The sequence below is a fragment of the Malaclemys terrapin genome, chromosome 1 (assembly GCF_027887155.1).
Source record: "Malaclemys terrapin pileata isolate rMalTer1 chromosome 1, rMalTer1.hap1, whole genome shotgun sequence".
Lineage (NCBI taxonomy): Eukaryota > Metazoa > Chordata > Testudines > Emydidae > Malaclemys > Malaclemys terrapin.
In genome coordinates this window covers 38713935-38736190 of record NC_071505.1, presented here as the reverse complement: position 1 = coordinate 38736190, position 22256 = coordinate 38713935, and the positions used below count along the sequence as shown (strand labels likewise).

The 22256-nt window shown below is 41.0% G+C and overlaps 1 protein-coding gene across 2 annotated transcripts in view; it reads left to right on the top strand.

Moving 5' to 3' along the window:
* Positions 1–22256, top strand: part of MAPK12 (mitogen-activated protein kinase 12) — a 77338-nt gene that overhangs the window by 44808 nt on the left and 10274 nt on the right. For both annotated transcript variants that reach the window (XM_054022610.1, XM_054022619.1), the window contains exons 5-8: positions 4260–4289; positions 6182–6229; positions 15404–15518; positions 17904–17975. In XM_054022610.1, coding sequence (XP_053878585.1) covers positions 4260–4289; positions 6182–6229; positions 15404–15518; positions 17904–17975 — 265 coding nt within the window. The remainder of the gene's footprint in view (positions 1–4259; positions 4290–6181; positions 6230–15403; positions 15519–17903; positions 17976–22256) is intronic.

Sequence of the window (22256 nt, the reverse complement as noted above, 5' to 3'; positions counted from 1 at the left end):
CTGAACTAAGCTGGAGTAGTTTCCTCAGTATTGGGGTACACTGCAATGTAGATTTAAATATCTTGATTTACAAAAAAAGAACGTTTATAAAAGAAACCTGGCATCAGAAATGAAGTGCTAAATAATTTGGTCTCACCATCTCTCTATTAAGAAGAGTGTTTAGTAAACATGTAAATTATATCCAACGTGTTTAAATGAGTTGTTTATTTTCCTCCTTTGCATTTCTAACACTCATTCCTGGGTATGGTGAGGGAGAGACCATTAGCGAAAGTAAGATGTTTAAGGAAAACTATTCTCTTCTCTGAAGGTGGTTAAGGCCCATTTTTACTAAAGCTCCCGAGGCTAAAATTCTTTTACAATTCCTGTTTCTAGATCCCGCGTTCTTGTGCAAAAGTCCCTAGGCCTTCTGTTTACTTCCCGACTATGTACAGTTTTGCACTCTGTCTTAGTATCTGAAGGGGATTCAGTGAGAAGACATTAAGAAACAATTTGGAATGTATATGGTCATTGTGACATGCTTGTTGCTCAAAAATTAAACCTGCCATTGGCAGGAGATGTTACCGGTCTTTGCTGGGAGTCTGACTGCGAACAAATACTTTCCATAGGAATACTCTCAGGACTCTGTACCCAAGTGACAGGACTTCCTCTTGTTTAAGCAGTCTTCTCTCATCCTGATATACTTCACCCTTCCATCCACGAAATAAATAGCACTTCATAGTTTCCAATCTCCTCCAGTCAGTGGTAGAAGTAGTGCTACAGGCTATGTTCCATGGCACCAACGTCTCCTCTCTACAGTAGTCAGTTCTATGGAAGGGAGTATGGGAGGTGGTTTTTCACTCCCTAGTGATGGTGCTGGAACTGTCTGATCTGCAGGCTATTCACAAATGGAACTGATCCTCCAGCTGAAAATGTCCAGTATATGTGGTCCCTCTCCCAGGCCTACTCATTTAGTGTGGCATTTCTTGTTATGACTCGTCTTGCACCCTCTGCTCATATTATGTCAAAACAAGAAACTATTTTATAATCGCATCAGCTAAGGGTGGTCTAGGAGAACATAAAGCCAAGGGCAGACAGATATGTCCCAATATGAAAGCAGCACTAGGAATGCAAAGATGGGGCTTGTAAACTCACTACTGTAAGCAGTTCAAGAGCAGGCTGGCTTTCAAAACAAGTTATGTCAGGTGAGAGCGAGGGAACCTCTGTGTAATGTGGTAGGATGAGGAGTTATTTAGTCTTTGCAATGGGCAGAGATAAAATGGACTCTGAACAGCATTGCTCTAAAATTGTATGTCTGGCTGCATGGGAAGCTTGTGTTCTTGCTGTACTACACTGGGCCTGATCTTCAAGTAGGGGTACAGGTCACTGGATTCCAGTACTGACTCTTAGATTTCATACATGGAAAAGAAAAAAAAACAATTTTTTGTCCGTGAAGGTTTGTTTCCTCTTGCACTAAATGCAATAATAGTAGCTAACTATATAATCTTAATTTCTAGATCCTTAAATGATTTGATGTATCCATTGAAATACAACAAAGGGAAAAAAGATCACAAAACCAATACATGCATGGGAGGCATTTCATCTTGTCATATTATTCTGGTTTTTAAGCAGTGTACACCTTGAAATACTAGTTCCTGTGCTGGTCCGTTTCCTGTAAAAAGAGATCTAAAACTAAAATACACAATATGTCTGCTGAGGAAGATGGCTAGGACACCAATTAGGGTTGCCAATTTTAATTGGACCTATTCCTGGAGGTTTCATCACATGACATAATCGTTAATTAAAGATTAATATTTAATTCTTGGAGGCTCCAGGACAACCCTGGAGGGTTGGCACCCCTAACGCCCATCTGTGACTCTCCTTTCTTCTTGCAACTGTAGGGCTTATGGCTTAACTTCATGGTTCCTTTTGGGGGTGGATAGAGGCAGGATTTGTGGAGGGCTGCCCAGAAGGTGAGCTCATGTGCCTGAGCTCTGTACCAAGTTTGGAGTTCCTCTGCCCTCCCAGTACACCAAGCTGATTGATGTCCCTTCCTGCCACTTAGGTTCCAATCCTGATCCATCCCTGATTGGTTGTTTAGTGTTCGTAAAGCACTGCATATGGATATAACTGCTACTAACCCACCCATTATAAGTCTGGTAGAGAATCTCTGCACAAAATGGAATTTTCAAGCAGAATATTCATCAATAACTGCTCTGCTCTCTATGGAGATTTTGTGGACTGTTGGAACCATTAACTCAGCTGGGAGAGTCAGAGGTGGAACCAGGCAGAACTGTTCTTCTTCTGAAGTGTTAGGATGAAGGCAAGGCGGGTATTTGCCTTCTGGTTGTTTGGTTTAGAAGTTGAAGTGGTTTACAAATCAAGAAAAGTCCCTTTGAGTAAAACTGCTATGCTCCTGAGCATTTAAACTAAGACTACAAATCCAAACAACACAGAGATTTTCATTTAACTCCCAAACGGTTATATAGTGAGCTTAGAGAGTCGATCGTCATGCTATGTCATATTTCAGAAATGCGGCACAGTAGCAGATAGAACACTATTCCAAGTGGACTTGTCAAAACTGCTCTAATTCAAATTGCTACTAATACCAAAAAAGCAAACATTACATACATCTCAATCTGGCTTTTGCATCTTTCTGGTTGCCCCTTTGAGGAACCAAAGTTATTAGACATCATAGTAATGTAACAACGATATTATCTCCCTTATTTACCAAACTGTCTACGGAACTTCAGAAGGTCCTAGTAACTGGAATGTACACATTGGCACGTCCCTATCAGAACATAGCCAGTGCTGCTCAATATGGTATAAACATCAGTTTCTCCAAAACTCTAGTATCAGAGGGGTAGCCATGTTAGTCTGGATCTGGAAAAGCAGCAAAGAGTCCTGTGGCACCTCATAAACTAACAGAGGTATTGGAGCATGAGTTTTCGTGGTTGAATACCCACTTCGTCGCATGCATCCAACAAAGTGGGTATTCACCCACGAAAGCTCATGCTCCAATACGTCTGTTAGTCTATAAGGTGCCACAGGACTCTTTGCTGCTTTTCCAAAACTCTAGTCCTTGGACCTCCCTTATGTTGAGTTATGTATGTTTTGAAAACTTGAGCATCCTCACACAGAGCTCTGGAAAGATGGTGAAAATATTCCAACAAGGTAAAATGCTTTTTTTAAGATTACTTTCAGGTTTGTTTGCATTCAGGCCTTTATTCTGGAAAGGATACCTATTCAGGAAGGGTGCTTAAGCACATGCTTAAAGCTGAGCATCTGCTTTCCTAAAGCTAAATTTGTGCTTAAATCTGATGACTGCAGTCGTATAGCACATGCTTTCCTCAATCTGGGGTTTACCAGAGGCATCTGAACCTAAACTGTGATTGTGCAGTTTAGATTTCTGTTGTAGCTAGCTCAGGAATTTACAGTAAGTAAACAATAGGATTTATTTTAATCCATATATTTCACAGCCCAATTTCAGGATGATTTTATTTTTCTAACAATACCAGAGAGTTTCTGGACACAAAAATGATTTATGAGGAAATTAAAAGTGAGGAAGCATGGTGACCTGATTCAGTATCAATATTCAAATAGAACTACAGAAATAATGATTATAGGTTGAAAAAAGCAGCAGCTTTATACTTGAGACTTTCTTTAGAAAGCAAAAATAATCTTATACCTTAAATTTAGTTTTAGGAGTCCAGTGTGACCTTCTCTAAAATCATTCTCTAATCTCTCTGGCAGGAAATCCATAGGGTGAATGAGTTGTAATTGTGTCATAAAATGAATAGGAGTACTTGTGGCACCTTAGAGACTAACAAATTTATTAGAGCATAAGCTCATAAGGATGCATCTGAAGAAGTGGGCAGTAGCCCACGAAAGCTTATGCTCTAATAAATTTGTTAGTCTCTAAGGTGCCACAAGTATTCCTGTTCTTTTTGCGGATACAGACTAACACGGCTGCTACTCTGAAACCTGATAAAATGAATACACTTTTATTTTTTTCTTTGAATATTTGATATAAAGGTGTGTAAACCTGATTATCACCTGCCTCTAACATTGTGATCTCTCTTAACTTTTCTACTTGGCATCTAATGATATTTAAATTTTTTTATATGACAATACATTTGATTGCCTCATTTTTTTCTAAAAAGTGTATTATTAATTTCAGATCACTTTAGCACCACATAAGGCCAATTTTTGCAGCAGAACTGAAATAATAATTTATTGAGAATCCAGCAAGTGTCAATTAACGTATCATTTTGTTTTCACAGTATATCCATTCAGCAGGCATAATTCACAGGGTAAGTGAAAACAGAATTAAAAATATTTATTTTTTTTATTCGTATTCTGTAGACTATGTTTGTGTGCTTGTATGTCCATAGATATAGTTTGCACACCATTCTTGACTTGATTAATTTTGGCTGGATGTTTTTTAATTGATATGGTCCCCACGTTGGGGGTTTCAGAACAGCCAATGACTAAACTGGAACTGGTTGAAAATTGGGTTTTAGACTAAACAAAAATTTGCATGAAAAGTGTGTTTTCCTCAGAAAATTGGAAAACCGCACATAAAAACTGAAAAATTTTCAGCCATAATGCAAAGAGTCAGAAATTGCCACTGAATATTTTGACAAGAATATTTTTTATCAAAATTTTGTGCACTGAAATAAAACTGGCCTTTGTGATTACTTTTGAAAATCCCACCAAAGCTCTCACAAAATCAGTGTGAGAATTTTGAAATGACAACATTTTGGGTTGCCTGCCCTTATACTTGCAAACTGCACCATTCCTCCACAAAGACTTGGCTGTCCTATCTTAACCAAGAGAAGAAATCAGTCCTTTGTAGTAAAATACCAGGAGCATCATAAAAAATTTACTTCGCCCATGTGGCTTCAATTTGACTGCTGGAAATTATATCAGTCATCACAAACCCAACATGATGTAACACTTCAGTACGTGTGAATGTTAGCTCCCAAAGCTGTTGTAGTCATAGTCTAAGCTTGACAGACACTCAGCTTTCTCTAAGTTTCCCCCGCTGACTGATCATCTTTCAATTCCATTGTAGAGCCTCTGCAACTCGAAGTCTCCCTTCTCTCACTCCAAGGCCCTTATGATGTTAACCGTCCACATCCCCTGCTTTTTTTTTTTTTCCATCCATTCTTGGGATGGACAATTGGAAAGTTGTGCAGAAATTTTCTACAAGCATCTTGTTTTATGGTGTAGTTGACATAAATCTGCAAAAGTTGTGGGGATATTCTGCTCAGATTTTCTCCCTAAATCTGGAATCTCTACAGATCATTAATCTTGTATAATAAAATTTAAGGGTCTGAGTTTTTCAAACTGTTTGAGTATCCTCCCCTATCTATAGTCTCAAAGTCTTGCAGCAGTTAAATGGAGAGGGATATTGCGGTGATCAAGACCTGACTTTTTATTGTTGGCATTTTTTTAATGTAACAAGTAACAGCCTCCATTCAAGTGAGTCAAATTAGCAGGAAATCCCTTTTTATCCAAACTTTGCCTAAGACAGGAGAGCATGTTATGGCTAAAGAAGGTGTGATCATAAAATCTTGTTTATCTCTTTTAATACTCAAGAGCATCCCAGGTGGATAAACAATCTGCTTAGGTGCATACTGATGTATATTAACAATTTGCTTATGTGTTATAGCACCCTCAGTCTACCTTGTCTATTTAGATTGTAATTTCTTCAGAGCAGGGACCGTCTACTCTTCTCTGGTTGTAGCACAATGGGGCTCCGTTCTTGGTTGGCCCTTGGGCACTGCTGCAATAAACACAATTAATATTAATGGACCTTTCATTGAAGATTTCTTCCAAGAACACATATGTGGCTTAACAGCCATGAAGGAAAGCTATTTAATTTCAGTTGAGTTTATGTAAGTCCTAGGATATAACTTCAAAAGGTTGGGGCCAGAGTTGGGAATTTGCATTCATCTCCTCACAGGTATTTTCTAGGAAACCCACTTACCTTTGTTTGTCCCAAAAGTTCTTTCTTGTCTGGCACATTGTTTAAAATAGTACTTTTGAAGCTCATAACATTCAATAAGGTTTTTCAAGGCTATTGCAAGAAATTGCCCTATCTTTCACAATTTCCTTCACATAACACAAGTGTTTTTATTTAAAAAGTGTATTTTTCTGTTTGTTGTAAAAGCCCATCTCAAACTTGATATATTTACAGGATCTAAAGCCTGGAAATTTAGCAGTAAATGAAGATTGTGAATTGAAGGTAGGAACACTTCCTGAAGTATGCAGTTGAATTTGTTACAAACACACTGCATAGGAGAACATGGGTGAAACCAAGTCAATGACAGAACTCCTGTTGACTTCAGTTGGGCTAGGATTTTACCCTATGACTTTTGAAGAGTCATGGAGATATGGGAATTACCTGGAAATTGAGGTGAGGGAGGACCAAATGTGGTCCCAGGACCTTAGCAGGAGGAAGAACCAAATGGAACTTATATTATTTGGCGGGGGGGGGGGGAACCTGAAGATCAAAATCTCATTGGGTGTATCTACACAATTCTGAGTGATTGCAAGCAGCTGATTGGATGATCAACCTCCGAGAGGATTATGGAACCGAGCAAGTAGCACTATTTCTGGAGGAAAAACTTTGCCAAATACCCTCAATTGCTGCTTTTTAAACAAAATAGAATTCAGTGGATGTTATCTATATGGATTTTCGTGAATCATTTAATAGTGTCATGAAATCCTGCTTTTTAAATTACATCACATTAGCTTGACTATGAGCAATGTCAGGTGGTTTGAAATTGGCTGAAGGATTGCTATTTTGTCATGAATTTTTTTTTAAAACAAAGTATCAAATTAGGGATCAATATTAGGTACAGTGTTATTTAAATCTTCCTTCAAGAAGCTTCAGAGCATAAGGAAATTCAACTATGATATTAAGTATTGGTAATGAGTTCACATAACAGTTGGATGTGCAGAGGATAACTGTTAGATGAGCAAGCCTATGGCACGGGTTATAATAATGACAGAACAACCACAAGTTATTGCTGAGATCAACAGTACCAGGAATTCCCTACAGGGTTGGAGGAGGTGGTGGCAAAGCCTACTGTAAAAATTGAAATTGGCTGCTTTAGAGTGGGTATAAAAAGAAGGCTGTTTATACATAGGTCTGTGGTTCTGCAGAGTGGATTGCTGTAAGTGTGTATGTTCCCTCATAATTGTATAAACTATAATAATCAGTGTAGGTATGTATGCAGTGTTGTTGTAGCCATATTAGACAAGGTGAGTGTGGTAATATCTTTTATTGGACCAACTTCTGTTGGTGAGAAAGACAAGCTTTTTGAGCTTACAAAGAGTTCTACTTCAGGTCTAGGTATGTGTAATACATAAACTGTGATGAATATCTACTTATTTTCTCATGTAGTCACTCAGCTAAAAAACTGACTTTTTCCAAAAGAGTTAATGTCCGTGTTGCCAAAAGGCAGCTAGTGTGTAAGGGCATTGCTGTGATACCCTTTCTCATGTCCAATACCATTTTACACCACCTAGTCCCATCCACTTCAGTGGGAGTATTTGTGCAGTAAAGTGCTACTCAACATGAGCGAGGATATCCGAATCTGGACCTAAATTCACACATCAGAAATGGGGCTCTTGTTTCTTTTAAAAAGACACTGAAACTAGGAAAGCCAGTGATAATGTTAAATGCATACTGTAAAGTTTCCTAACAGCAGTACTGGTTCTAGTGGGTTTCCAGAATAGCTTGTGTCCTTTAATTGGACAGTTGGTAATTTTTTTGTTAATTAGGGGCAGGTATTTAAGATTTTCTAAGCATAGGTGACGACTCTGTGGGTGCTCCAGGGCTTGAGCTCCCACAGGAAAAAAATAGTGGGTGCTCAGCACTCACCAGTGGCCCCACTAATCAGCTCCTTCCCCTCCCCCCCCCCCAGTATCTCCTGCCCGCCGGCAGGCCCTGCCAATCAGCTCCTCCCCCTCCCTCCCAGCACCTCCTACCCACTGCAGATCAGCTGTTCAGCGGCATGCAGGAGGTGCTGGGGGGGGAGGGAAGGAGTGAGGGCAGGGCATCGCTCAGGGGAGAGGGTACAAGGGGGCAGAAAGAGAAGGGCAGGGGTGGAGTGGGGGCAAGAAGGGGCAGGGATCGGGCCTGGGGGAAGGGGTGGAGTGGGGTAGGGGCTGGGGCAGAGCGGAGTCAGGCACCCCCAGGGAAATTAGGAAGTCAGCGCTTTGCTTCTAAGACATTTTTACATGGAAAGAAGTATGAGCTGTTTCTTCTGTTCAGTTATCCCTGCATATGAGTGCCCTAAGCAGATTCCTGTTGAACTGTTGTGCAAGTAGGCGTTGCCATCTGCAAGCTTCGCTCTAGATCATTAAGCTGAAATACTGAATCTGATTTTATCACTCTGCTTCTTCTCTGTCTTGGGAATCTTCCAATCCATTAGTGTGTTAGAGCATAATATTTATTCTCCAGAAATAATTATGCAAAATAGCCCAGACCCCACAATATGTATTTGTTTAATTGTAGTGAAGAGTTTGTTATAAAAAAGCAAATAAGAAAACTTTATGAAATGTGATTTATACATGTCTCCGTCAGCTTATTACAAGACTTCTGGTTATATCCCTTATATGAGGTCAGTAGATTCAGACTGCTCCCAGCGGCCACTTCACCTGGAATGGTCCTTTAGAATATGTGCTAACTATTTATGCTAAACTATCTGTTTTTATTTAGCATTTCGCTGTGACACTCTTAGTACCTTCCCCAGACCTGAAGAAGAGCTCTGTATAGCTCAAAAGCTTGTCTCTCTCACCAATGGAAGTTGGTCAAATAAAAGATATTACCTCACCTACCTTGTCTTTCTAATGAATTAAAAGGTATTCTCTCCCCAAGATTTCGAAAGTCTTATTTATTTTGTGGAACTTGTTTCTATGTGAGCTATCTTACTGGAAGGATTGCCAAAGTTACAAACATCACCCTCATAAAAGGCTAGTAAGTAATTCAACAATTAAACTCAAAAACTGTGCACAGTCAATCATTCAAAAATCAGGAAATACAAAAGCAGTATTGTCAACACCAAGCATTCAAAAATCACAAGTCAGGCTTCAAAAAATTATGAAATTGGATTTAAATAATGAAAATTGTAAACAATAATAAATTGTTTGGAAGTTTTTGTTTGTTTGTTTTTTTCTCTCTCTCTCTCTCTCTTGGTTTTTGAGCCTTTTGGTTACACCGTGGGACATGTGTTCCATCTTTTCTCCCTGCCCTTCTTTAAAAAAAAAAAAAAAAAAAAGTTAAAGTTCTCCCCTAGTTGCATGACTCCAGGACTGGGACTTTAAGAAAAACATCCAGCAGCACAAGATTCATGATAAAATTGGAAGAGTTGGCACACTGAACAGTTAAGTTTTAGTGCACAACTTTAACGCTCTGTACCTGCACCGAGGCACTGTAATTAGAGTTGGTTGGGGATATGTCGACAAAACATTTTTTGTTGGAAAATGCTGATTCAGCAAAATCAAAACTTTTTCATGGGTCAAAACTTGTATCGAGCAGGTTTTTTAGGTCCAGGACAGAATTTCTGCTCAAAGAGAGAGAGAGAGAGAGAGAGAGACCCATCTTAAAATAGCAAATGCCTAGTGGTTAGGGCAAAGAAACTGTAGGAGAGATTTAGAGCAGGAGCTTTTGAACTTAGGTCTCCCACATGCCAGGTGAATGCCCTAACTACAGGGACACTGGCTATTCATGGGTCGGTGGGTGTCATTTTGTTACAAAACAAAAAATTCAAAAGGTCTCGGTTTTCTCCCAATGTGAAATGGAAAAGATTTTGAAATACTGAAAATGTGTGCAGGATGGGAAAACCATTTCCTGCCCAGCTCTCAGTATAATATAGACTCCCTCCAATTCTCTGGAGCCTTAACCTGGTGGATCCAGCCACTTACAGATTCCCCATGTTAAAGGGATACTATGACCTTAGATACACAAGTATTAAGATAAATTAAGATCATATAAAGACAATTCCTGACTTTCAAGTACTTAACTTTGCAAACTCTAATGTTGCAGTAATTTCTAAAGTTTATTTTATTAAAATTGGAAAAGAAATATGCAAGGCTGGTAATTAACAGGCATTAACAGTTGTGAAAAGACACCTGGTACCTGTAAACAGCAGGGAGCAATCTATAAAAGGTAGACTAGTCTGTGTAAGAAATGCAGGAGAAGGACCTGATTCTCATCTCATTTATACCAGTGTAACTTCATTGACTTCAGTTTAGTTATAATTCCTCTGTCCAGAATTGGGGAAACTTGGTTCCAATCAGGCAGTAATCTCATCACTACAATACCTGCAGCTTGAAAAACTTAACAACCTCTGCCACCTTCCCTGGGAGTGAAATATTTTGCAGAGCTTGCAAGGTGCACAAGTTCACTGTTCACTAACATACAGAACTAATAAACTCCACTGTTTTTATGAGCACAATTTGAAAGCCTCTTTCTCCACAGCTAATGGGCCTATGGAGTATAGCTGTTCTCTTAACTGTGCACCACATCCATCTTTAAATCCCCAGCTAAGAGCTTAGCATAACTTTCTAAAGCTTGGTCATGCATTTTCAGAGTCATCAAACTAATTTTTTTCACCCCTATACTTTTAACAAAATGCATATTGGACATTAAGGCCTGTTTCTAGGCTATCTTTGAAGTGTCAAAGTTCAGTTGGTGTTTTGTTATTAAGGTGGGAAGCTGGAGTTTTATTTATTTATTTATGTGTTTATTTTTGTAGTGGGGAGAAATGTGTTTTCCACCATCCTATTCTTAATTTTAAAGTGGCTATAGCGATTTTGCCTAAACCTGTTCAAAAAATCGCTTTCCAGCATGGTAAATTCCAGCCCAAAAGGTTAAATGTTTAGGTCAAGAATGTATGAAAACAGTGGCTTGATACGGAAATTGTAGTGCAGCCTTAACTGTGATAATCTTAACCATAATAATTAGAAATCTGTTCATAAGAATGAATAAACATTTACTCTGTACAAAACAAAATGAAAATCCTAAAATGGCTGCATGACTACAGCTGGACCAGGGCCGGCTCTAGGCACCAGCAAAGCAAGCAGCTGCTTGGGGCAGCAAGTTTGCAGGGGCGCAAGAATCCAGCATGAGAGCTGAGAAACAACAGGGAGCCCTGGGAGCTGTAGTTCCTTGGTTAGCTCCCTGCCTATAGAGCCATCCCCGGAGCAGGGAAAGAACTACATTTCCCAGCATTCCCTTGGCCACAATTAACAGGAAAGGGAGGGGAAAGGAGTGTAGAACTGAAACCTCATGCTGCAGCTTGCTGTAAATTAGGGTTACCATATTTAAAAAATAAAAAAAGAGAACACTCCACGGGCCCTGGCCCCCCCCCTTTCCTGGCCCCACCCCAACTCCACCCCTTCCCCAAAGTCCCTGCCCTAACTCCCCCTCCTCCCTCCCAGCCACGCAAAAAGGGCTGCCCGAGTGCTACCGGCTTCACGGTTTGCCGGGCAGCCTCCAGACCCTGCGCCCCTGGCTGGCGCTTCCCCAGCGCAGCTGGAGCCCGGGAGGGGAAGCGCCCAGCCTGGAGTGCAGGCTGCCCGGCAAACCGTTAAGCCAGTAGCGCTCGGGCTTCGGGCAGCCCCCATGCCTCTGGATCCCGAGCCGCCGGCCGGGCACTTCCCCTCCCGGGCTCCAGCTGCTGTGCTCCTCCCCTGACTCTTCGGCTCTGTTTCAGAGCCGAGCTGCCCGAGCGCTCCGGCTTCAGGCAGCCCCCTTGCCTCCGGACCCTGCGCCGCTGGAGCAGAGCAGCTGGAGCCCGGGAGGAGAAGTGCCCGACTGGTAGCTCGGGGTCCGGAGGCAAGGGGGCTGCCCGAAGCCGGAGCGCTCGGGCAGCTCGGCTCTTAAACAGAGCCGAAGAGTCAGGGGAGGAGTAGAGCAACTGGAGCCCGGGAGGGGAAGTGCCCGGCCGGTATTTTTCCCGGACATGTTCGGCTTTTTGGCAATTCCCCCCGGACAGGGGGTTGATTACCAAAAATCCAGACATGTCCGGGGAAAACCGGACATATGGTAACCCTATGTAAATGGTAGGGACAGAGCCAGCTCTAGGTTTTTTGCCACCCCCCACCTCAGCCCTGGGCTCCCCCCGCACCCCTGTGTTGCCCCAGCCCTGGGCTTTCCCCCCATCCGCATCTCCTGCCACCCCAGCTCTGGCCCCCACCCGCACCCCCCTGCTGCCCCAGCCCTGGACTCTTTCTCCACCCCCCTGCGCTGCACCCGCACTCCCTGCTGCCCCAGCTCTGGCCCCGACCTGCACCTCCTGCCATCCCAGCCTGGGCTTTCCCCCCCCCTTGCACCTCCTGCCGCCCCAGCCCTGGGCTCTCCCCCAAAGAAAGAATTGGGTGGACTAAATGGACATTGCACCTCTCTATCTGAAGCCTAGCAAGGGAGGTACGTGGATCCCACTAGAATTTAAAATGAAAAGTAAGGGAGGGGAGGCTCTACTAGACTGGGCAGCTTTAGATACAGTACCAGGCACGTAGGAGGATTTACATTTCTGAGCCATGGAAGCAGAAATTGACTTTTCTTTTCCAGATTTAGCTAATATTCAGAAAGGGGATCCAGCACCTGCCTTCCAGATTTGAACACCCTCAGAATTCAGGAGTGCTCAAGCTCAATTTGGGCAGCTGTTACTTCATTTCTCCCAAATCAAATACACTGATCCACTGTAACTTGCTGTAGGAAAAAGTAGAATAAATTGAGCAAGAAATGCTTCCCAGTGGTTATTAGGACTGGAATTGCTATTTTCAACAGCCATTGCTTTTTTTTAATTATTATTATTGTTATTATTTATTATTAAGTTTTAGTTTTATTTGTTTAAAAGGAAGACAGTGATATTGCATTGGCAAATTCCCTGTAGAAACAAAGAATGGAACAAAAGAATAATAAAGGCACCTCAGCTTTTCCTCTTTTATGTAGGACAGTCTTATAATATGCATCTAGATAGCCTTCAATCACACAAGCTGAAAATTGTTCCCCTTTACTGCAGTTCTGTAACCATATAGGAACCAATCCTGTCTGTGTTCTGTGCACATCCAAAATTCCTGCTGAATGACCCGCCCTGGGAGCGAGTTACCAGTGACCCAGGGCTGGGGCGGCAGGAGGGTGCAGTGGGGGCGGGAGAGGGCAGCCAAAATTTTTTTTGCTTGGGGCAACAAAAAACCTAGAGCCGGCCCTGAGCTGGGCAAATAATGGATTTTTTTGTTTGCTGACAATTCCAAAACATTTTCTTTTAATTACATTTTGGGTTGAACCAAAACCAATTTTTTTTAACTTTTTCAGTGAATTGAAAAGTAGGAGGGGGATATTTCAGGTTAATCAAAGTGTTTTTGGGTTTTTTTAGATTTTGACAATTTTAATTTTTTTTAAATGTTTTAATAAAATTAACAAAAATTCTGAAACAAAAGATTATTTCAAAGTGAAAAATTGAAACATTCCACTTAAAAATGTCAAAACAAAATGGTTTTTGGAGGGGGGCGGGGTTAAGCTGTTTTTTCTTACCAGAACATTTTGGCAAAACAGTAAAAAAAAGTGTGTAATATTTCTGTGTTGCTGTATCTGCATTTTTTGCCCACCCCTCAAAAAAAAGACGTGTGAAACATTTTGCCCAACCCTATGCATAACATATGTACTAACTATTTTTGTAATTCTTAGCTACCTTTACTAAATAAATACACCAGGATTTGCAATATATTGCAACTGTTTCTAGCGCTCAATGAAACCACAGATCTTAGTCTGGCAAATCAAAAAACCTGTATAAGTAATAATAAATGTTATGTAAATGATGCAGACCATAGAAAAGCATTGAAGTGTTGCATTTCTTTTCTTTGGTGTCTTGTGAAGACCTAGTTGAGAACACCGTAAAGGATGTCTGGATGCTTCATTTAAAAGTATATCTTGCTATCCTGTTTATGAAGATATTTATTTGCCTTGTGTCCAGTATTTAAATGAGAAAGTTTATGGGTGATGTAGTACAAAATAGGGATTAAGTGCCATTGAGCAAAGTGGAAATTATTGGTAAACATAGCAGATCTCTCTTTCTGCTTTGCATCCCATTTCTGTTTTAAATGCAGTTGACACCTCAGCTGATATGAAATATGGAAATTATGTTAAAGTGATGCAGTGAGAATAAAGCCATAATATTTACATTTTACATCCTGCATCCATGAATAACAGCCTAATATAACTTTCCTTTTTCATTAGTGCCAGGAGAGTGATGATACTATTTTATTGAATAGTGAAGTATTTAAAATGGTTGAATTATAGTCAGCATGTTACAAATACCGGGTCCTTTTGCAGCGTCAATGAGTGTTTGTACTATAAATCTCTGTCCATAAGGTATCCATGCAGTCTGGTAAGCATGGAAATTTTAGCAGTTATTTCATTAGTAGATCTACATATTCAAGCATGTATTATGTTTTTTAAATCTTCCCTGCCATAGATGGTCCATTCAGTTCTATTTTTCAACAAGCCAGTGGATGGGTACATTTTTGCGATAAATCTGTTAATTCACCTCATCCAAGAGGCTCACTTTTCTGGTTAGTAATTTCTCATTGCTGACTATGAGTCTGTTCACTGTTGGCCTCCTGCTTTAGCTGGTCTCTGCTGCTAGTCCTCTGATTTGGACCATTTTGTAGAAGTTGATCCAGGCTTGTACTTGTATTTTCAAGTGGTTGCCCCCGGAAATGGCTAGCTGTATAGATAAATATCCAAGGGACTGCAATAATAGTTTAATGAATAAGTAAGTTTAATAATATATAACTTTATAATTCTGAATGTATCACCTATGGGCCTTGAACTCCTTAAAAGGCACTTCAGAAGAGGAAGAGGGAGGAAGGTTGGTTAAAGCAGTAGCCTGAGACTTGGGAGACTTAGGTTCAATTCCCTGCCCTATGACCTTGGACAAGTCTCTCTCTGCCTCTGTTCCCCATCTGTAGAATGGAGATACTAATACTTCCCTACCTCAGAGAGGTGCTATTAGAATGAATACATTAAAGATTGTGCGGCACTCAGCTGCAACAAGAATGGGGGCCATATAAGTACCTAAGGTGGATAGCTTCATTATAACCCTGGAAAGGTTTGATGGCGATTCCTTGACAGGGAGTTTTATTAGTAGAATGAAATATTTGACCAATATTTTAATAAAATTAATTAAAGAATTTACTGTTTCCTTCAGTACAGTTACAAAGCTCAGCAGCTCCATTTTTGTTAAAGTATCATAAATGGGAGAGAAGCATTCTGAAACGTAACTTGTATGCTATTTCTGTCCAAATTTTACATTGCAGCAAGAAAACATCTATGTGAAATGTTCACTTTTTCTATTGTCTCCAGTTGGAATGTCTCTGCATTCATTTTGTTCTTCCAATATAGATTCTGGATTTTGGGCTGGCAAGGCATACGGACAGTGAAATGACGGGCTACGTGGTTACTCGATGGTACAGAGCCCCGGAGGTCATACTTAATTGGATGCATTATACTCAAACAGGTAATGTGTATGTGTGGGAGCTAAGTTCAACATCCTTGCTCTGAATAGTCTTAGCAGCTCCCACGTATGCATTGAATAAAGTAATATATAACCATATCTTTGTTCCTCAGAGAGAAATGAAAAATGATGGTGAGAATATGTGAAAATTAGGGGTGTCGATTAATTGCAGTTAACTCACACATTAACTAAAAAATGAATTGTGATTAAAAAAATTAATTGTGAATACCAATTGAAATTTATTAAATATTATTAAATATTTTTCTATGTTTTCAAATATATTGATTTCTAGTACAACACAGAATACAAAGTGTATAGTGCTCACTTTATATTATTTTAATTACATATATTTGCACTGTAAAAATGATAAAAGAAATTGTATTTTTCAATTCACCTCATACAAATACTGTAGTGCAATCTCTTTATCATGAAAGTGCAACTTACAAATGTAGGGTTTTTTTGTTACATAACTGCACTCAAAAACAAAACCATGTAAAACTTTAGAACCTACAAGTCCACACTCAGTCCTACTTCCTGGTCAGCCAATTGCGAAGAGAAACAAGTTTCTTTACATTTACAGGAGATAATGCTGCCCACTTCTTAATTACAATGTCACCTGAAAGTGAGAACAGGCATTCTCATGACACTGTTGTAGCTGGCGTCACAAGATATTTATGTGCCATATATGCTAAAGATTCATATGCCTCTTCATGCTTTGGCCATCGTTCCAGAGGACATGCTTCCATGCTGATGACGCTTGTTCAAAAAATAATGCATTAATTAAATTCTGACTGAATTCCTTGAAGGGGAATTGTATGTCTCCTGCTCTGCATTCTGCTATATATTTATTTCATGTTATAGCAGTCTGGGATGATGACCCAGTACATGTTGTTAGTTTTAAGAACGCTTTCACTGCAAATTTGTCAAAATGTAAACAAGATACCAATGTGAAATTTCTAAAGATAGCTACAGCACTCAACCCAAGATTTAAGAATCTGAAGTGCCTTCCAAAATCTGTGAGGGGCTAAGTAGCTACAGCACTCAACCCAAGATTTAAGAATCTGAAGTGCCTTCCAAAATCTGTGAGGGGCTAAGTGTGGAGCATGCTTTCAGAAGTCTTAAAAGGGCAACATTCTGATGCGGAAACTACAGCACCGAAACCACCAAAAAAGAAAATTAACCTGCTGGTGGCATCTGACTCAGAGGATGAAAATGAATATGTGTCGCTCTGCACTGCTTTGGCTCGTTATCGAGCAGAACCAGTCATTAGCATGGACGCATGTCCTCTGGAATGGTGGTTGAAGCATCAAGGCGCAAATGAATTGTTAGCGCATCTGGCATGTAAATATCTTGTGACACTGGCTACAACAGTACCATGCAAATGTCTGTTCTCACTTTCAGGTGACATTGTAAAGAAGAAGCAGGCAGCATTATCTTCTGCAAATGTAAACAAACTTGTTTGTCTGAGTGATTGGCTGAACAAGAAGTAGGACTGATTGGACTTGTAGGCTCTAAAGTTTTACATTGTTTTATTTTTGAATGCAGGGGTTTTTGTACATCATTCTACATTTGTAAGTTCAACTTTCATGATAAAAAGATTGCACTACAGTACTTGTATAAGGTGAATTGAAAAATACTCTTTTGTTTTTTACAGTATAAATATTTGTAATAAAAAATAAATATAAAATGAGCACTGTACACTTTGTATTCTGTGTAATTGAAATCAATATATTTGAAAATGTAGAAAACATCCAAAAATATTTAAATAAATTGTATTCTGTTATTGTTTAATAGCGTGATTAATCACGATTAATTTTTTTTAATCACTTGACAACCCTAGTGAAAATGTAAAACTGTAATTAAGAGCAAGTTCCCTGCAGTTAAAAAATTTGGGTAATCCTTTGTTGTTGTCAATTTTCAGAAATTAAACTCCAGTGTAGACAGAGAAAAAGGCAATCTGGGTTTGGACATAGGTGGTAGCGAGCGCTACCCTTGCTACATGCTGTAATCCTTCTGCAGGATGTTGCAGATTGTACCCTAACTCCAACTGGAAGGGCAAACCATTCAGCAAAGAAGGGGTACTAAAGAAGCATGACGGTAGCTGTAGTCCCTTCCTAAATGACTGGAAGAATTACTTCCTGTATGCATCAGCTTGATATTGAGGAGCTGCCCTCTCCCTGTGTCCTGGTCATGAACACCAGTTACCTTATTGCAACTTGCTTTTGGTAGACATTTATTTTCGTATAAAGGATCAACCATATTAATACACTTCTTTAAAAAAGTATAACTGAAACTGTATTTTAACCATACATTTGTGAGGGGATTTAAAAATATAATTCAGCAATTTAATGTTACTGATTATTTTATTTTATTTTTTTATAATTTCAGTTGACATCTGGTCAGTGGGCTGTATTATGGCAGAAATGATAACAGGGAGGCCACTGTTCAAAGGAAATGATCGTATCCTTTCATGAAGAATTCTTGGCAGAAGGATATGAAAAGTGTGTCGGTATTTGTGTGTCACAATAAGTTGGTTTCATAATGGATATAGATTTAAAACAATGGTCAATTAATTCCCTCCCCCCCACCTGTTTTTAAATCTTGGGCAAATTACTGGATGTTTGTGCCTTAGTTTACCCATCTGTAAATTAGGACTAATATTACTGAGCTACTTCACTACAGAGATATGAGCATTGAATGTTACAAAGCACTCTCAGATTCTCAGGTGGAAGGTTCTCTGCAAAATCTTCAATAACAGGCACCCCGGTTCAGGAGTGTACACACACAAACCTGGTGTTGTGTGAACACCCAACCTTATGGGTATATACAGAGCCCAGTTTACATATGTGCCTTGGGTTCGGGGTACACACTTCTCAAGATTTTATCCAGAATTGTTAGGATCTGGTTAGGAAGGTTCTCCATATTTAAAATAGAGTTGTATCATTCATTGCTGAGAACTTAAAACTTAAATCAACTTAAAAAACATTAAAAATCCCACTTCAGTATAGACATTTTTGACCTTCTATTGTTACAAGTAACTCTTAAAATTAATATCGGTGAACAGGAATTAGAGGGGGAAATTGTCTAATTTTTTTCTGTTTTGTTTATTTGAGAGGGCTTGTGTATAACCAGTTTCACTCTTTCCCTTGGATATGTATTCATTAAGGCCTGGGTTCTGCCAACAGTTACTATACATGCTTAAAGTTAAGCATAAGATTTTGAGGCTTTAGTATGTTTCTATTTCGCTTGTTTGTGTCTTATTCTCCCCCTTATTATGTGAGAAAAACACTTCAAAAGAGAAGAATGGAGATTGCAAAACCACAAAGATGAGATGAGGGAACTAGGGAAGCTGCAGTACCTGAAACTATTTTTAACACATTTTTTTAAATTAATTAGATTCAAGTATGTGTCCCTTGTTAACAACAGAATACAAAAATATCTTTTCCTGCTGGCCTCAGGGCAGCAGTTAACTAACCAGTATTATTACTGGAGCTGTGCTGGCCTTGAGGATACTTATGTAACGTTTATGCATACACAAGGAAACAAGTGAGTCACAATTTCAAGCTGCACCAGAAATTCAGGAGTGGGAAAACCAGTATTTTAATAATCTTAGGAGATGAATATTGCAGAAGGTATTGGGTGAAGTTCTACAGCCTATGTTATGCAGGAAGTCAGACTAGTTAATCATAATGGTCCCTTCTGACCTTAAAATCTGTGAACCTATGTTAGCTGTTGCAAGGAGAACACAATCTCATTCCAGTCCTTTTCAGGTAAGCAAAGCAAGAAATATAATTTTTAGTTCTTTTGTTTTAGTTCCATAAATAAATTCTGTTGCAAATTTGATATCAAATAATTTTTTTAACATCATTTGTAAAAGCTTTTCAGTTTCATCCATCATCTCCCTCTGATTCTACAGGCATTTGAATGTTTGATCTTCATGTATTTGGAGCTCTGCAAAATCAATAGGCAAAGAGGTGCAACGCCAGACAAGAGCTGCTTTCTATGGCATCAGCCCCTGGAAACCTGCTGGAATCCCTGGAAAAGATAATACTGGTGCTGAGTAAGCTATACTTCCTTAGGAGACATAAGGTCAGGGACTACTTGCCTTATCCCACCCAGGTTGTCTCAGGAAATCTCAGGGTTTGGAATGGAGCAAGGAGGGAAAATGACTTTTAAAAAGCTACAATAACATTTCATGGAATATTTGTCAAAATTTCAAATTTTCAACCAGCTGTAGTCAGGAAGCTACCTATGATGATAATCAGCTGGTCACCTCAGATTCGAGGATGATGTCAACAATCATAGTTTGTACTAATGGGTCTTCATGTGACTCCATAGACCAATTCAGGAAGAACAACATTTACCACACTGGCCACAGAACCATTTTCCTAATTGTGTTGATTGAGCTGCACATTGTTTCTGTGACTGGCACTGTGCTTCCAGCTGCTCCCATGATTCTTCTCAAAGTTGTGGCCACCCGCCCTTATGACGTGGCACCGTGCAATATGATCAATCGCCAGTTGCTCAAAGGATGAGTAAGAAATGTTCATTTTGCACAGTTTTTGTTTCATCTGCCTATCATGCTAACAATTGCTGAAGCTTAATTCAGAATATAAGATTTGTTTTGATAGACGGGTCTCAGGCATTTGAATTACATGGCCAGCCTATCTCAATTGGGTGTGGATCACATGAGCCTTGATGCCAACCGAACCAGCTTTCACCAGGACTTCCGTGTTGGAAACTCAGTCCTGCCATATCATGTGCAGCAATCATCGTAGGTGTTGCAAATGGAAATTGTCAAGCTTTTTAATGTGTCGTCAATAACAGGTCCATGTTTCGCACCCATAGAGCAATGTCCTGAGGACAACAGCATTATAGACTTTGATTTTTGTCTGTAGACAGATTCTATGTTGCTTTCAGATTTGGTGATAGAGGCGATCATATGTAGTGCTGGCTTTCTTAATTCGCACATCCACTTCATGGTTGACTATAGCTTCGTTGTTCAATATGCTGCCAAGATATGTAAACTGTTTGACAGCTTGCAGCATAAAACTTTCCAACCTTATTGATGGGTCTTGGTAAAGTTGTTGAGGAGCTGGCTAGTATATAATCTTGGTTTTCGTTCAACTGATGGTGAGGCCAAAGTGACAAGCTGTCGCAACAAAGCAATTTGTAAGATGTATAAAGATTGGTGCTGTTTGTGACATATTTTTCCTGTAATAGTCACATGATGAAGATCATGTCAGCAGTGCTCCACTGAGCACGAAAGCTGCACTGTGACTCAGCTAGCATGTTGTCGATGATTTGGGTCAGGAGTGGTTCAAGAGGATCCATGCAAGAATCTTGCTGGCCACAGAGAGCAAAGAGATACCTCAGTAGTTACCACAGTCGGTGTTTGAGCCTTTACACTTATAAATAGTGACAATGTTGGCATCTTTCAATTGTTGTGGTGTAATTTCTTGAAGCCAGACATGTAAGAAAAATTCGAAGAGCTTGTCAATGAGAAGATTTCCTCTGTGTTTGAAAACCTCAGCTGGAATTACATTGGGGCCAGGGAATTTATTTCATTATTTGAACGGCCTTCAGCATCTTGGCTCATGTGAGTGGATCGGCAAGTGCAGTAGATGTGGGGTGTTTCTATACATTATTTAGTGCAGGGGTCTCAAACACGCGGCGCGGAGCTCTTCCCTGCGGCCCGTGGAGCTCCCCACGCCTCCCCCCCCGTTACTTCCTGTCGCCACCAAACTCCCCTCAACCCCGCCCCCCGAGTTATTTTCTGTGCCTGTTAAGCTCCCCGTGCGCTGCTCCCCAATGTTTGGGGCACCTGCCACCCCCCCCACCCCCCCCCCCCGAGTTAGGGTGACCAGACGGCAAATATGAAAAATCGGGACAGTGGTGGGGGGTAATAGGAGCCTATATAAGAAAAAAACCCAAAAATCGGGACTGTCCTTATAAAATCGGGACATCTGGTCACCCTACCCGGAATGTCTCCCAGCACCCACTTGCTGCCTCCTCACTGCCCCGGAGCCTGGAGCCTGCAGTACAAGGTGACTCAGGAGCCTGCAGCACACCTTGAATCCACTCCGCTCTGCCAGCTGCCGGCTTCCGGCAGGTCCTAGTGTCCCTCTTCACTAGGGCCAGGGCAGGCTGCCCTTCCCCTGCCCTTCTGCCCTAGTCCTGAGCCTCTCTCTTCAGTGAGGTGCTGCCACTCTGGAGTCGCACCCCGCACCCCAACCCCCTGTCCGGAGCCCCCTGCCACATCCCACACCCTCCCGCACCCCAACTCCCTGTCCTGAGCCCCCTGCCACATCCTGTACCCCAACCCTCTGCTGCACCTCTCACCTCTCCTGCACCCCAACTCCCTGCCCTGAGCCCCCTGCCGCACCCTGCACCCCGACCCCCTGCTGCACCCCGCACCCTTCCTGCACCCCACATCCCAATTCCCTGCCCTGAGCCCCCTGCTGTACACCACCTGCACCTCAACTCCCTGCCCTGAGCACCCATCACACCCCGGACCCCTCCTGCACCCTAACCCCGTCTGGAGCCCCTGCCACATCCCACACCCTCACACACCCCAAGTCTCTGCTGCACCCCTCACCCCTTCTGCACCCCACACCCCAATTCCCTGCCCTGAGCCCCCCGCCGTACCCTACACACCTCCTGCACCTCAACTCCCTGCCCTGAGCCCCCATCACACCCCACACCCCTCCTGCACCACCTGGGGACAGAGAGGGGCAGAGT